General features: G+C 64.0%; 1 protein-coding gene across 5 annotated transcripts; it reads right to left on the bottom strand.

The window, feature by feature from the left end:
- Positions 1-8,609: 8,609 nt before the first annotated feature.
- TMEM250 (transmembrane protein 250) lies at positions 8,610-12,722 on the bottom strand. Of its 5 annotated transcripts, none has more exons than XM_081066590.1 (2): positions 12,439-12,722; positions 8,610-11,058 (listed from the first exon to the last, which is right to left on the bottom strand). In XM_081066590.1, exon 2 carries the CDS (start codon positions 11,006-11,008, stop codon positions 10,520-10,522), a length of 489 nt encoding a protein of 162 aa, XP_080922716.1. In that variant the 5' UTR covers positions 11,009-11,058; positions 12,439-12,722; the 3' UTR covers positions 8,610-10,519. The 5 variants fall into 5 exon arrangements, with proteins under 5 accessions (XP_080922716.1, XP_080922717.1, XP_080922719.1 ...); XM_081066591.1 differs by lacking the exon at positions 12,439-12,722 and adding an exon at positions 12,324-12,407; XM_081066593.1 differs by lacking the exon at positions 12,439-12,722 and adding an exon at positions 12,114-12,227.
- Positions 12,723-12,969: the final 247 nt, after the last annotated feature.

The following is a 12,969-nucleotide window of genomic DNA, read 5'->3' as shown; positions in this document are numbered from 1 at the left end:
ATAGTGTAGGGCATGGTGGGAGGCGCCAAGGCCTGAAGGGCAGTCAGAGGAGTCCAAGGGACACCCAACATGGCGCCCATCCCCTTCCCCTGCCCTGGCTGTTCTGACTCAAAGAGCCAAGTCCTCCCCCATTTCCCAGGTCCAACAAAGGGTCTGGGGCTGCTCTCTGCTTAGAGAGGTGGCACAGAGAAGGGAGGCCACAGGTTGCTGCTCTGCAAGCCCTGAACCCAGTAAGACCCTCCCACCCCCACGCAGAATCTGCAGGGCTCAGAATGGCAGAGAGGGGAAGCCATGGTCCCAGGTCACAGCCAGTCATGCATGAGGATGGCCCTGAGCTGGCAGGAGGGCCAACTAAGTGAGCTCCTGTCACTCGCTCCACGTGGTCATCAGGAGAGGGTCCTCCTGCTCATGATGTCACCTCCCGGCCCACTTCCCTGGCCTACGTATGGTCATGTGGTCACCGCCCCGTGGCGGTGGCTCCCCCGTGGCTCCCCCAGGGCAGGAAGCCGACTATCCCCTGGGTGGCCCTTAAGGCCTCAGGATGACTGAACCCAGCCGTGCCCTGGGGGCACTACAGGGTCCCCACAGACCATCGTCATCCTTGTCCGTTTTCTTTTGTACTGAAAAACTCTGGGCAAGGACCTGGTAGCTTAGAACGAGGCGCTCAGGCCGGGGGAGGGGAGAGCAGGTCTCCGCGGGCACCAGGTGTGGCCTTAGCTCAGGCCTGGGCTTTGAGCTAATGGATGAGTCCCCGTCCATCCCTGGTCCCCTGCAGCTGGAGCCCCAGCCTCACCCGGGAGCTCCCAGTCAGGGCTGCCGGGGCCCAGAGCCACACCTGCCAGGCACTTTCAGGTGGGCAGAGCCAATGCAGGGAAGCAGGCCCCTGCAAAGCCATTGGAAGGGCCAGGAGGAAGGCCGGGCTTCCAGAAACGCATCCCAGACTACCCAGAACATCCTGCAAAGGAGCTGGTGCCGATGAACTGGCGGTGGGGGGTGGGGGATGGAGGAGGGCATTGCCAGGACGTAGCTTCCATTCCACGGGCTGCCGCAGGGCCAGGAAGCCAGTACCGCCTAGCACCTGCTGGACGCTGCCCAGGGCCACCTCCCTGAAGCTGAAGCAGCCTGACACTGCTCCTGACCCTGGTCACCAGGAGGCCAGGGGTGTGTCCAGGGGAGCAGAGCCAATGAAGACTCGTGTCACCATGCACTCAGGACACACCCAGGGAGGCAGGAGCCAGGTGAGGGCGTCATGGGCAAAGAGAGCAGGATGCTGGTGCTGGGGACTTGGGGCCTCCACCCCTGGGCGATGGAGGAGTCTGCCCGGCTCCCGTCACCCCATCTGCCCGCCCGCCCGCCCAGGGCTGCTCCTGGGGCAGGACACTCACCTGTCTCACCAGGCTCGGCGGGTGTGCAGCAGGAGCAGATGCGGACATGGCCGCTCCTCAACCACGAAGCCGCCCTTCACTCTCCACAGGGAGGCCGCTGGGCGTTTTTCTCTGGCGGGAGGCTCAGCAGGCAGCGGGTTTCCCACTGTTTCCACAGCGCACCTCACCGCCAGGACCCTGGGAGGGCACGTTCACTCTTATGATGTTCATTCACCTTGCAGGCCAGGGCAGGGACGCCCGCCCCTTTCAGTCCCTCCTAACCCCCTCCACGGGTCTGTCGGGTCTGTCGTTGAGGCAGAAATCAGTGTCAGAGAGCCCAGATCCCCAAAGAGCCCTAACTCCCGCGAGAGGTGGGCGCTGGGTCCCTCAGCTGCGCTCTCCCCCCTCCCCACAGGGGCGCAGTGACCTCAGTGTCCCGGGCAAAGACCCCGCTCCGGAGGAGGCTGAGCCAGGACCCAGCATGGGCAACATAGCCAACACCTGTACTGCAGAGCAGGGCTGGGCCCGGGCTGGGGAGGGAGCCCAAGGCCCTACCGCCAGCCCCAGCAGCTATACCAGGCCGTGCCTTCATCTAGCAGCTGGAAGTCGCTGAAGGCTGCCCTGGGAGTGCAGATTTGCTCACCTCGCCCCCAGACTCCTCCCGAAAAGCCCTTCTCCAGTTGCAGCCTTTGCTTCCACTGGACCACCTTGTCCGGCTGGCTGGGCGCATGTCCAGCTGACCTGCCAGGCGGGCCTGGTTCTCAACACTCACTAAAGCCAGTGCATGGGCCCAGGCACCGCAGTCTGCTCCCACCTCCCAGGCCCTGCATGGCCCTGGGCTGGGCAGCCTGGGCCAGGGGGTAGGGCGGGAGCTAGACGGGGGCACCTGTCTGCCCAGGGCGTCCATGCTCCCCACCCGTCCCAGCCTCAGCCTGGCCTGTAGGGCGGATGTTCTGGCCAGAGTGAGCGCAGCCCCAGGGGGTCTGCTGTGCCCTGGGCCAGTGAAGGCCGGCCACAGGAACCAGGGGACATGACAGGAGACAGTGGGCTCCTGTCAGGCAGGTTTGGGCTCTTGGGTACTTGGGTTCCCGCCAGCAGCTGCAGAGCCCATGGAGCTCTGTGCGTGAACCAGGGCAGCAGGCTAGCCTTCTGTACGCCTCCCTGTTTAAATTGGCTCCTCCAATCTTCTCCCTTTTGTCCCAAATTTCCCTCTCACATTTTGCGCAGCTGTGAAGCAGCTGCTGCCTCCTGCTTCTGAGAAGGCTGAGGGTGGGGCGGCTGCACTGACCACCACTCCCCTGGCCGAGTCAGGTGGGCCCAGCGGCGTGAGGGCAGTCAGTGCCCTCTGCAGGACGCAGCTGAGAACTGGGCATGCACTCCCGGGAGGAGTCCGAACAGAGCTTGGGAAAGGCTTCAGCCACAGCAGCTGGAGACACCCAGGTGAGACAAGTGGATGAACTTCCGGGCCCAGGTCCTGAATGGTGGGGCCAATTTCCAGGATAAGCAACCAAAAGGCAAGCACCTATTCCTAGGGACAGTTGTGGCGGGAGACGCCCTGCCTGTGGGACCATCTCACGGGGCACTGAGTGACCAGACACGGTCACTCAGAAAGTGAGCACGGAGGGCCAACTGAGTGCTTGGCCCCAGAGACAGGGACGTGCTATTGTCTGAATGTGTGTCCCCAAAATTCACAGACTGAAGCCTAATCCCCAAGGTGGTGTTAGGAGGCGGGGCTTTGGGAGCTGACTAGGCCATGAGGCGGGAGCCTTGAGAACGGGACCAGTGCCCCTTCCACCCTGTGAGGACACAGCATGAAGACAGCCAACCACGAACCAGGAAGCAGGCCCTCGGCGCCAGGACCTTGGACTTCCAGCCTCAAAGCTGTGAGCAGTAGATGTCTGTTATTCGTAAGCGCCCCAGGGTGTGGTGTCCTGTCACAGCAGCCAGGACAGATAGAGACAGCACAACCCCATTCACTCATTTGTTCATTCACTCATCCCACAACGGTGTGGGAGCAGGCAACCTCCACAAGAGGATCTGCCATCCTTCTACTGGCTGACCTCACGGCACGTGTCCCGGAGGTCAAGACGAGGGAATGGGTTTGTGAGGGCCTGTCTGCCCTGGCCCAGGGCATGTAGCCTTGGGCCCTGGCTTCCAGCGCCTTCCCCTGAGAAGCAGGCCACTGAGAATTGCAGCCCACACCCCCTCTGCCGCTCCCGCCCACCCGGAAGGAGACGGTGGCCTTGGGCTGCACTCCCCAGAGCCCTCTCCCCTCCCATTCTGGGAAGAGCTGTGTCCAGCAGCTCTGTCCACTCTGGGCTGTGAGTCCAGCTGCCCCTCGATTTCCTCTCCCTTATCTCACAGGAAGAGCTAGGCGTGGAGAACACCCACGCAGCACGGCAGCCGGGAACAATGCCCTTCTTCACGCCAATCTGCTCAGACACTGACCATCGGACCCAAACGTGGGCAAGGTGAACAAGGCTGTGCTCTAGCCGGTCAGCCCTCACAACAGGCTGCTTTCTCGGCAGGAATGGGCGGGGGGGGGGTAATGGCTACCATGGACATGCCCGTTCCCCGAGGGCCCAAGCCCCTCCGTTCTCTTCAAGAGGACCTAGAGGGAGCATTGAGTGCAGCGGGTGAGAGGTAAGGACCATCCACCCTGCCCGGCCGGCTCCGGGTAAGCGGGCCAGGACTAGAATGTGAGGACAGTGGAAAACGGGCGCGCATTCGGCCTCGTACATGTGGGCACAGGCCCACCCACCCAGCTGCATGTGGGAGGGTGGGAGTCGACAAAACTGTGGCTGCTCAGAAGCGTCTCTTGGGCCCACCTGGTCAGGACACAGGTGGCTGCTGAGCCAGCTTGAGCTGGGCCATCATGCTCATCAGGCCCTTTTATGCACAGAGGGAGCAGGGAAAACAGACGGTTATCGCAAGGCAATCGGAAAAGCACACAAATAATTCATGTCACCATTACGTCTGTCACAGTGTTGCTGTGAATAATGAATCCACACTTAAAACCCAGCTTTACATCATTGAAGGGCAGGCGGCAGGGCACACGGCTCGGCTGGACAGCTGGGCAGCAGCCCAGGCCCTGGGGAAGCTGGAGCTGAGGGGGGGGCAGAGCCCCTGTCCCCAGGCCTCGTGGAAGCAGGGGCGCCGGCTGGGTCCCCGGGCCAGAGCGGGGCCGGTGCAGTGAGCCAAGATGGAACACAGCAAGGGGAGAGGGCACGACGCCCAAGACGCCGCTGGAAGGAGCTGGAAGTCCACGTCGTCACGCGGTCCGTTCTCTGGAGCATCACGTGGTCAGAGTGGCATAAACGTTCCTACCAGTGGGGACACGGGGGCGAGGGATGGGCAGCAACCAAGCCCCAGATTGTACGTGAGGGCTCCGCAGGACCTGCGTGACACCCCACACTCCTGGCCATGCCTGGCCGGGGCGCAGACCATCTATGTCCCGTCTCCTGCTCTCCTGACCTGTGAGGGTCACTCCCCGCCTGCTTGAGGAGCCGCATCCACCGCAGGGGGCTGACCTCTGGGGCCACCAGCAGGCTCCTGGCCTCCCAGGGGGTCACGTTCCACCCAGTGCAGAGCCCAATGCCCCACGGCACAGGGGACACATCTCCAAAGGCTCCTGGCCACTCACTGCTCCTCTGCCCTTGACATGACATCACTATCAGGCTGGACTGATTGATGTCTGATATTCACGTGGCATCTCGGGCAGGACTAATCATTAATATTCTAGAAAGAATGGAGCCCTGCTCCTCGCAGACGAACAGCCACCAACACACAGCTGGCGGGAGAGTGGCTTGGGCATTTCAGACATGCACGTCAGCCTGGGCTTCCGACTGAAGACCACAGAAGGGTGGGGGTACGACTGCCACCTCCGGGGGGGCACCTGTCGTCCCCTCCTCCCCATCTTCCTGGGCTTCAGGCCTGCACTGCTCCCCACCCTTCTCCGGGTGTTCACCCCATGCCCCTGACCTCCTGTACTGGAGACGCTATCACCCCATGTCCCACACACGCCTTTCACAGGACCCACTTCACAATGCACCGGCCCTTCCTGCCGCCAGTCGTTTGGGGCTTCCCACTGCAGGTAGGAGCAAACCAAACCCATGCTGGTCCCTTGGGGTTCGGGCTCGCACCCTGCCCCCTGTGGCCCAGGCCGATCCCAGCAGCTGGCTGGACTCCACCCCTTTCAGCCTGAGCCTGCCCCAGGTCTGGATGGCAGGTGACCAGGGTTAGTGGGCCAGCTGGGATGGAGGAACTCTTGCCTCCAACCTGGGCTCCTGGGACAGTGTGTGCTGCCATCTCTTGGCTGAGGACCCACTTTCTTCCTGGGGCCCACAGTGCCGAGCTCACCCACAACCCTCCTATGGGGCCTCTCCTGCAGCAGGCCACAAACGCCACTGCATGGGGGCGCCTGGTGGCAACAGCCCTGCCCCCAGCATGTTTGTGCCCCCTCCCCCAGGCACAGTGCGGGCCACACACCGAGAGCCACAGCAACCCTGCCAGAGGCTCTGGGTGACACAGCTGCCAGCGTGCCTGGGCACACTGCCCGGCTGGGGCTGGGGGCGGGGTAAGGCCAGAAGCTGCTGAATCAGCACACCCGTATGTCCCTGTATGTCCCTGTCCCCTGCCCGGCAAGGATGCTGGTAAGGCGGGTGCTCTTTAGGGAGGCCAGCCAGCCTGGGAAGGGGGGGGACTGGAAAGTGGCTCCCACATGGAGCCTGGTGCAGTGGCAGCTGGTCTCCCTGGGCTGGAGGGGCAGGGCCTTCCTGGAGGGGCTGAGGCAGCATGGGGGACCCTTTGCAAAAACACCAATAAGGGAGAGCCCGCCAGAGACACTGCTGCAGAGAGCGAGCACATGCCCTCCCAGAAAGTGCTGAATCAGCACCAGTGCCTGCCATCCGCTCCCTCGCCCCCTCCCTCCCTCGTCCAATCACAGACTGGAAGTGACAGGGACCGCTCAAGGTCAGGGAATATCAATACCCGCCACCGCCACGCCACCACCGGGGAGCCCCACTGGGCCACCCTCTCTCTCTGGTGGGGGCCGTGTCCCTTCCCCTGGCTCTCTAGCTGGCTGCCACCAGCCAGGACAGGGAAGTGGGGGGGACACAGGGGGCTGCCAGCAGCAGCTGCAGGAACAACGGGCATCTCCAAGGCCACCTCGTTCACCCCTGCCCGCGCCTGGATGGCCCCTAGACTTTCTCGAAGAAGCCTGTTTCTAGAAATGCCCAAAGCACCCCAGGCACCCTCCTCCTGCCCAGGCATCGCCCACCCCCCGACGTGACCACCTTCCCTGCCTGCCTGCTGCTCCTGTGTCCTTGGCCGGCTGCCTTCTGTGTTCATCCTGCAGAGTTGGGTCCAGGCCTGCCCCCCCTCCTCCACCCTCCAGGTTGAAGACGGGCCTTGGGCACCCAGCTCGACCCCCAAATCCACAACAGCCCACTGCCACTATCGCCAGTCAGGTACTGTCCCCACCAGGCAACACCTTCTGGCAGTCTCCTAAGTGTGTCCAGTTGGCCTTCCTTTCCTGGTGTGCACCGGGCCACAGGTGAGTGGCCTCACGCCTCCCAGGTCACTGGAGTCTGTCTGGGCTGCCAGCTCTCCTGCATCACTTCCTTACCTTGAAGGAAGGCAGCCAGGCTTTTCGGTCCAGGTCATTTGGGGCTTGATGGGCAGGAAGGGTGGGGCTGTAAGGACTAAACCTGTCGGGGAAACCAGCCCCCACCCCTTGCAGTTGCTGGTGTGACTAAGACTCAGGAGTCGGGGCTCCTCCCACAGCCCCTGGAAGCCCCCAGAAGCTTCGCTCATGTAGGTCAGTCCCAGTTTCTCAGAGATGTGGAGCCTGTGACGAACTAGTAAATGTGCCCTACATGACATTTCAGCAGGATACCCACAGCCGGAGAAGCCGCCCTCGCGTGTCCCCTCCTGGGACCATACTGCTGCTGGGGTTCCCAGGCTGTGGCGCCCTGAAGGCCCAGAACCCTCTCTGGGCGGCACCTGAACTGGTAACTAGCGCACTGTCTGGGGGAACGAGGCACAGTCCCTGCCTTCCTTCCATCGCCCGGCAGCGCCACCCATCGTCCTTGAAAATTGTGACTGGCAAAGAGGCTGCTGGCAAAGAGGACGGCAAAGAGGACGGCTGGTTAATTCAGCCAAGAGGACGGGATCAACTGGTGGCACACAGTTATGACCCAGCCTGCGAGGTCCCATCCAGTAAGGTGCCCTCGAGCCACGTGCGGCCAAGTCTGGTCAGACTTCAGCTGCTCAGCCCCAGTTCCTTGAGGGGCTGGTAGGTCCTGCACGGAGTGTGTCCCCTGTGAGGAAGTGCTGTTGGACGGGGTGGGCCTGGAGGAGCAGAGCAATCCACTCCCACCTGCTGAAAACAAGGCAAAGCTGTGGCGATGCCCAGGGAAGGCCCTGAGGTGGTAGGAGCACCAACCTGGGTCAGTGATGGCAGGGCCATGGCCACCACTCACTCAGAGGGAAGCAAGTGTGGTCGAGTGCTCTCTGGGGGTTCACACTCCTGCACCCGCACCTGGTTCTGGCAGCACCAAGAGCGTCGGTCAGGCCTTGAGAAACCAACCCCGCCTACTCTGCTGTTTTCGGGGGCCAAGGCTTTTGTTAAGAATTTCGCCAACTCTGCCATCAAAAGGTAAACCCCAAAACAAGTTTTCTTTTGAAACGTCTAGTTCAAAATTCCAGAAACAGCAGATGTCTGGCTCAGGCAGGGCCCCGTGTCCCCAGACACTTTCTAGCCATCGGGGCTGCCTCGAGGACACCACCCTCCCTCATCACCAGGGTGTGTCCCCGTACAGAAGCCACGGCAACCTTCTCGAAATAGATCCTAAGCAATCTCATGTCTCTCATTTTTCAAACTGCTCTTTGGCTGAACAAGAACTGTGACTTTGCTTTTCTGCCTCTTTTCCTGTGCCCATGTCGTCCCTGCCGGTGAGCGCCCGGCCCGCTAGAGGTCCAGCCCACACCCTTTCCACCCCCCTCAACCTAGGGCGCCCCATCTCATGTAAGGACTCCACGAGCTCTTCTGTTGGCTGAATTCAGCGCTTGTGGACCCTATCATGCCCCCCACCTCCAGGCAGCACTGACAAACTCTCGCTGCCCTCCCCGCCCCATCCGCGGGGCAGGCCCCCACCCTGGAGCACCAGGCCTCGAGGTCAAGGCAGGCCCCACTACAGCCCTTCACACTTACCCTTCCCCAGCACTGCAGACAACTGCTTTAAAATGCGTCCAATTTTACTTGTTTTTGGTTGTTCACATCCTTAAAAAAAGGAATACACTTTCTGAGCTTTAGGCAGTCACTCCATTGACATGTTAAAAAAATAAGTTTAATGCAGTGGCTCATGTCACAAAGATTGAACAGGCACTCCAGACACCGAGCAGCGTTGCTGAGCTGTCAACACCCAGCACTGCCACACTGACATTTGAGGTGGCACCTCCAGACCCCTCCGGCCATCCCGAGGGTGTGGACACGCGCCCACCCCAGCGAGGGGCTTCAGAGGAGCTCAGCAACGACAGTTAACTAACACAAACAAAGCTTTTAGGAAAGAAACACCACGATTTTAGTGCAAGAGATTCTCTGCAGCGCGACAAGTGGGGCCACGCAGGTCAGCTCCTCGCCTATCGCCCAGCAACTCGAACAGACTGAGCTCGTACCTTTCTTCAAGGAGCCTTCCCACCGACCTCCGGGAGACCGTCGCCCAACAGAGCTGGCTATAAATTAAAAAGCACGGCTTACAGCCGAGTATTTTTTGCTTTCTCTGCCTGATTGGCAGACACCTGTCCTGATAGTACCCCCAGGGTCACCGCCCATGCCCAGGGGGTGTGGGGACAACTTGGGGTGAAGCAGTGGCAGTCTGTCACCCTCAATATAGAGCCCTATGTCTGGTCCCTGGTCGCTGCCTGCTGTCCCAGCATAATTATTCAGAGCGCCCTCTCATTTGCCAACAAGGCCCACGTTGGCCAGTAAGCCAGATGGCCACCCTGTCCCCCAGATGGAGAAGACCAGAGCGAGGAGTCTGGGCAAGATGCTGGCCCTCTGGAGTGCGCCCTTCCGTGGCCGAAAGGCCACCCCCCCCAGACCACCGCCCTGCTCTTTCCTGGCCACCAGCCCCTGCCTGCGTTCATCTTTGCTCTGCATGCCCTGGCTGCTCGAATGGCACCGAGGCAGGACAAAGGGGAAGCTGAGCCCCTCGCTGGCAGAGCCAGCCCTGGCCCACACCCTCTACCCTAACAGGTGCTTTTAAACACAGGGTCGGACCGTATTTCGTGGTGCACACTCAGAGGCCTTGGTGCACCTCCAAGACCTGTGACATCTGTCCCCAGATACAGAGGCCTCAATTCTGGGCGTTCCCTCACAGGAAGACAGACCAAAGCACCCCCTGGAAGCCAGAAAGAAATGGAGTTGCCTCCTGAAACCCACATTTGAAGAGGCTTGACATTCTCCACAGACCTGCCCAGGAAGACGGGTCTCCCCTGGGCCGGGTCATAATCCCTGCCGGACTGCGCCTCCGCTAACCAAGGTGACCACAAAGAGTGACCTGGGACTCCAGACCCCCACAGCTCAGGGGGACAGGCGGAGGGTGTCAGACGGCCCCCAGTGAACAGCTCTGTGGCAGTGCCGTGCCTCAGCTAGTGGCGCCCGACGCTTCCCTAAGGCAGGGCAGGGCCGGGGAGTGCAGCCAGGACCCCTCCAGATCTGCTCCTGGGCAGCACAGCCCTCCCGGAGGCCTCCCACACCACTGCGGATGCCAGTGTCCTGGAGAAGGCACAGGGCCGCAGAGGCTCTCCAAGCACACACGCAGGGGCGGACGCCCACAGCACAGCCTGGAGGAGTGCGGGCTGGACCTCAGGGAGGCAGCCAAGGGGACACTGTGCCGAAAGGAGCTTACAGGAGGGCCAGAGAAAAAACTCAGCAGGAGGAAGGGCCAGGGTTCCCTTTACAGGAGTCAGCCTGTTCCTCTCCCAGGCCAGAGGCTGGGGCTGGGGCTGGGGCTGGGGCTGCAGCCCGTCTGCAGGATGCAGCGGGAAGGACACGGGCCCTGACCTTCCCCGCCCAGGGGAGCACCCGGCAGCAGGCATCGACCCCATGGGTCACAGTAAACAAGCCCCGGCTGGCGCCAGGTGCTCGGCCCTCACATGTCCACAAAGACCATGAAGCACCAGCCCAGGCCCCCGACCAGCAGCATGGTCACGTGGATGCCATAGACCAGCAGCTCGTTCAGGAGGCGGAAGTCCACGCGCCGGCGGCCCAGCAGCAGCAGCAGCGCCGACAGCTTGAGCTGGAAGCGCAGCAGGGCGCGCACGCCCAGGTACTGCAGGCAGAAGAGGGCGGCCAGCGCGCCCCAGAGCGCGGCGGTGAAGAGGCTGCAGCTGAAGTAGAGCAGGAAGCGGATGAAGCCGTACAGCCAGCGCGCCCGCACGTACACGTCGAAGTTGTTGTACTTGGTGCGCGCCAGGCGGGAGGCGCGCGCCGGCCCGCAGGCCGCGTGCAGGCAGGTGGTGTGCGGGCCGTGGAAGGAGCGCACCCGCCGCGGGATGGGCATGACCGGCATTGGAGCCTGGGCGGCGGCGCTAGCTCGCAGCGGAGGCGGCGTCCAGGCGGCGGTCGGCGGCGGCGTCATGGGCACCTGGGCCTGGGAGCTGGCAGCTGAGCCCCGCGGGAGGCGGAGGCCTGCAGGAGGGCAACAAGCAGAGGGGCCCAGTCAAGCTGAGGACAACGGGTGAACTGTCCCCACCGGCGACATCAGCTCGCGCTAGATCCCAGGATCGGCCACAAACGCTAATGAGGACACTCCAAAGTGAGCCCCAATCACGTGAAAACCCAAAGTGCCAATCCCAGCAGGGACGCTGGGGCGCAGCCCCCTTGGAGGCAGTCGGGGCTGGCACCGGGGCCCTTCCAGAGGCCTGGCACCCGGCCACTTCCCTGGACCCACCCTGTCGCTTGTATCTGGGCGCCCGTACTGCCTGGATTTCGGAGGCCGCTCTATCCAGGGTGACGTCCCTCCCCGTAGGACCCGGAGGAAGGAGAGGGCACTGACACCGCAGTTCATTTCAGCAACTTGACACCCACGTGCTGGGGACCAGACAACACGGCCAAACGGAGATGCGCAAGGCGCTGGGCTGTGGGATCTGGAGGGAGGCGGGCGGGCGAGGCCTGGCAGCGTGGGTGACGGCTGACGGCTGTGTGCCGCGGCCTGCAGGGCACGGGCCCGCAGATGGGCTGCAGGGGGGACGGATAGCAAGCGGGGCTCGTTTTACCCGGTAACCGCCATTCATAGCTCGCCTAAACAACCTGTGCATGGCGGCAGAGAACGTGTGAACTCAAAGCGGCGAAGTGGGCGCCAGGCCCCAGGAGACACTGCCGGGGGCGGCGGCCGCCCATCCGACGGGCTTCAGCCCGGGGCCCTGCAGAGGGCATGCTGCTCGGCCCCTGTCGGCCGCTGGGCAGAGCGAACGGCCGCCCGAGTGCTGCCTGCGCCAGACGCGGAGCGGTGGGGAGGCGGGCTGCCCTTGCCCCCGGCCCGCAGGCGCAGGCCCCCGCAGGCGCAGGCCAGAACCCGGCCCCAAAGCCGCTGCCGCCCTCGGAGCTGCTCCACCCCGGCGGCGCGGGGGGCAGCCCGCGCTCCGGGAATGGCGCTCGGACAGTCGTGCCGTCGCCTGCACGGCCCCTCAACGGGCGTCCCTCTCCCTTCCCGCTGCGGGGACGCGGCCGTTCTCCGACCGCACCTGGCCCGCGCGCACGGCAGCTCCTGGGGCCCGAAGACTCCACGCCACGGGCCTGGCGACGGGGTCAGGACGCCCAGGCCGAGGCGCGCGGCCCTGAAGGCGCAGCGCCCCGCCACCGCGCCCCGCCCGGCCCCGGCCCCGGCCCCGCCGCCTTCCCGCCGCACCTCGGACCGACGCGCCCCAGGCACGAGCTGAGCGCCGCTCGCTCACCTCTGGAGGGGCCGGCGAACGCGGGGCAAGAGCTGCCCTGCCGGGTCCCCGGGGAGCCGCCCGCGCCCGCTCGTTGCCCTGGAGACGCCCGAGACACCCCCGCCCGCCCGCTCACCGGGTGCCCTCTCCGCGCCGGCGTCCCGGCCTGCAGGCCCCCGGGTCCCGCGGGGCTCCAGGAGCAGCGCGGCCGCATGGTGCCGACGGCGCGGCGGCTACGGGGCCCGGCGCCTCACGCGCCCCCGCCCGCCCCTAAGGGCCGGGGCTCCCGCGCCCGGCGGCCGGCGGCGTTTGGCCCAGCGTGGGAGCCGTAGCGCCGTCCCTCTGCGGCCACCGTACGAGTTTCCTCTCTCCCCTCCGTCCGTTCCGACACCGACAGCGCCTCCCTTCCCCCAGCGTGGGGCCGACTCTGAACGCCCGGAACCAGATGCTTTCTCAGGGCGTGGCTGCGTGCGTGCGTGCGCGCGCCCCAGGACGTTCCCGCGGACGTCCCGCCCCGCGTACGCCGCCGGCGTCTCGGCCTGGCGTGCGCAGGCGCGGACCGTGGGTCTGTGCGCGCGCTCCCCCGGCCGCTGCCGTCAGAGGTGGCTGGCCGTGCGCAGGCGCGGGGCCCGTGAGCCCGGCCGGGGAGGTTGCTGCTCCTCCCGTA

The sequence above is a fragment of the Rhinolophus hipposideros genome (assembly GCF_964194185.1).
Source record: "Rhinolophus hipposideros genome assembly, chromosome: 11".
Lineage (NCBI taxonomy): Eukaryota > Metazoa > Chordata > Mammalia > Chiroptera > Rhinolophidae > Rhinolophus > Rhinolophus hipposideros.
This window is presented reverse-complemented; position numbering and strand designations above follow the sequence as displayed.

Bases quoted from the DNA above. Each gene is read 5' to 3' on its own strand.
- TMEM250 (XM_081066590.1), bottom strand. From the start codon at position 11,008: ATGACGCCGCCGCCGACCGCCGCCTGGACGCCGCCTCCGCTGCGAGCT.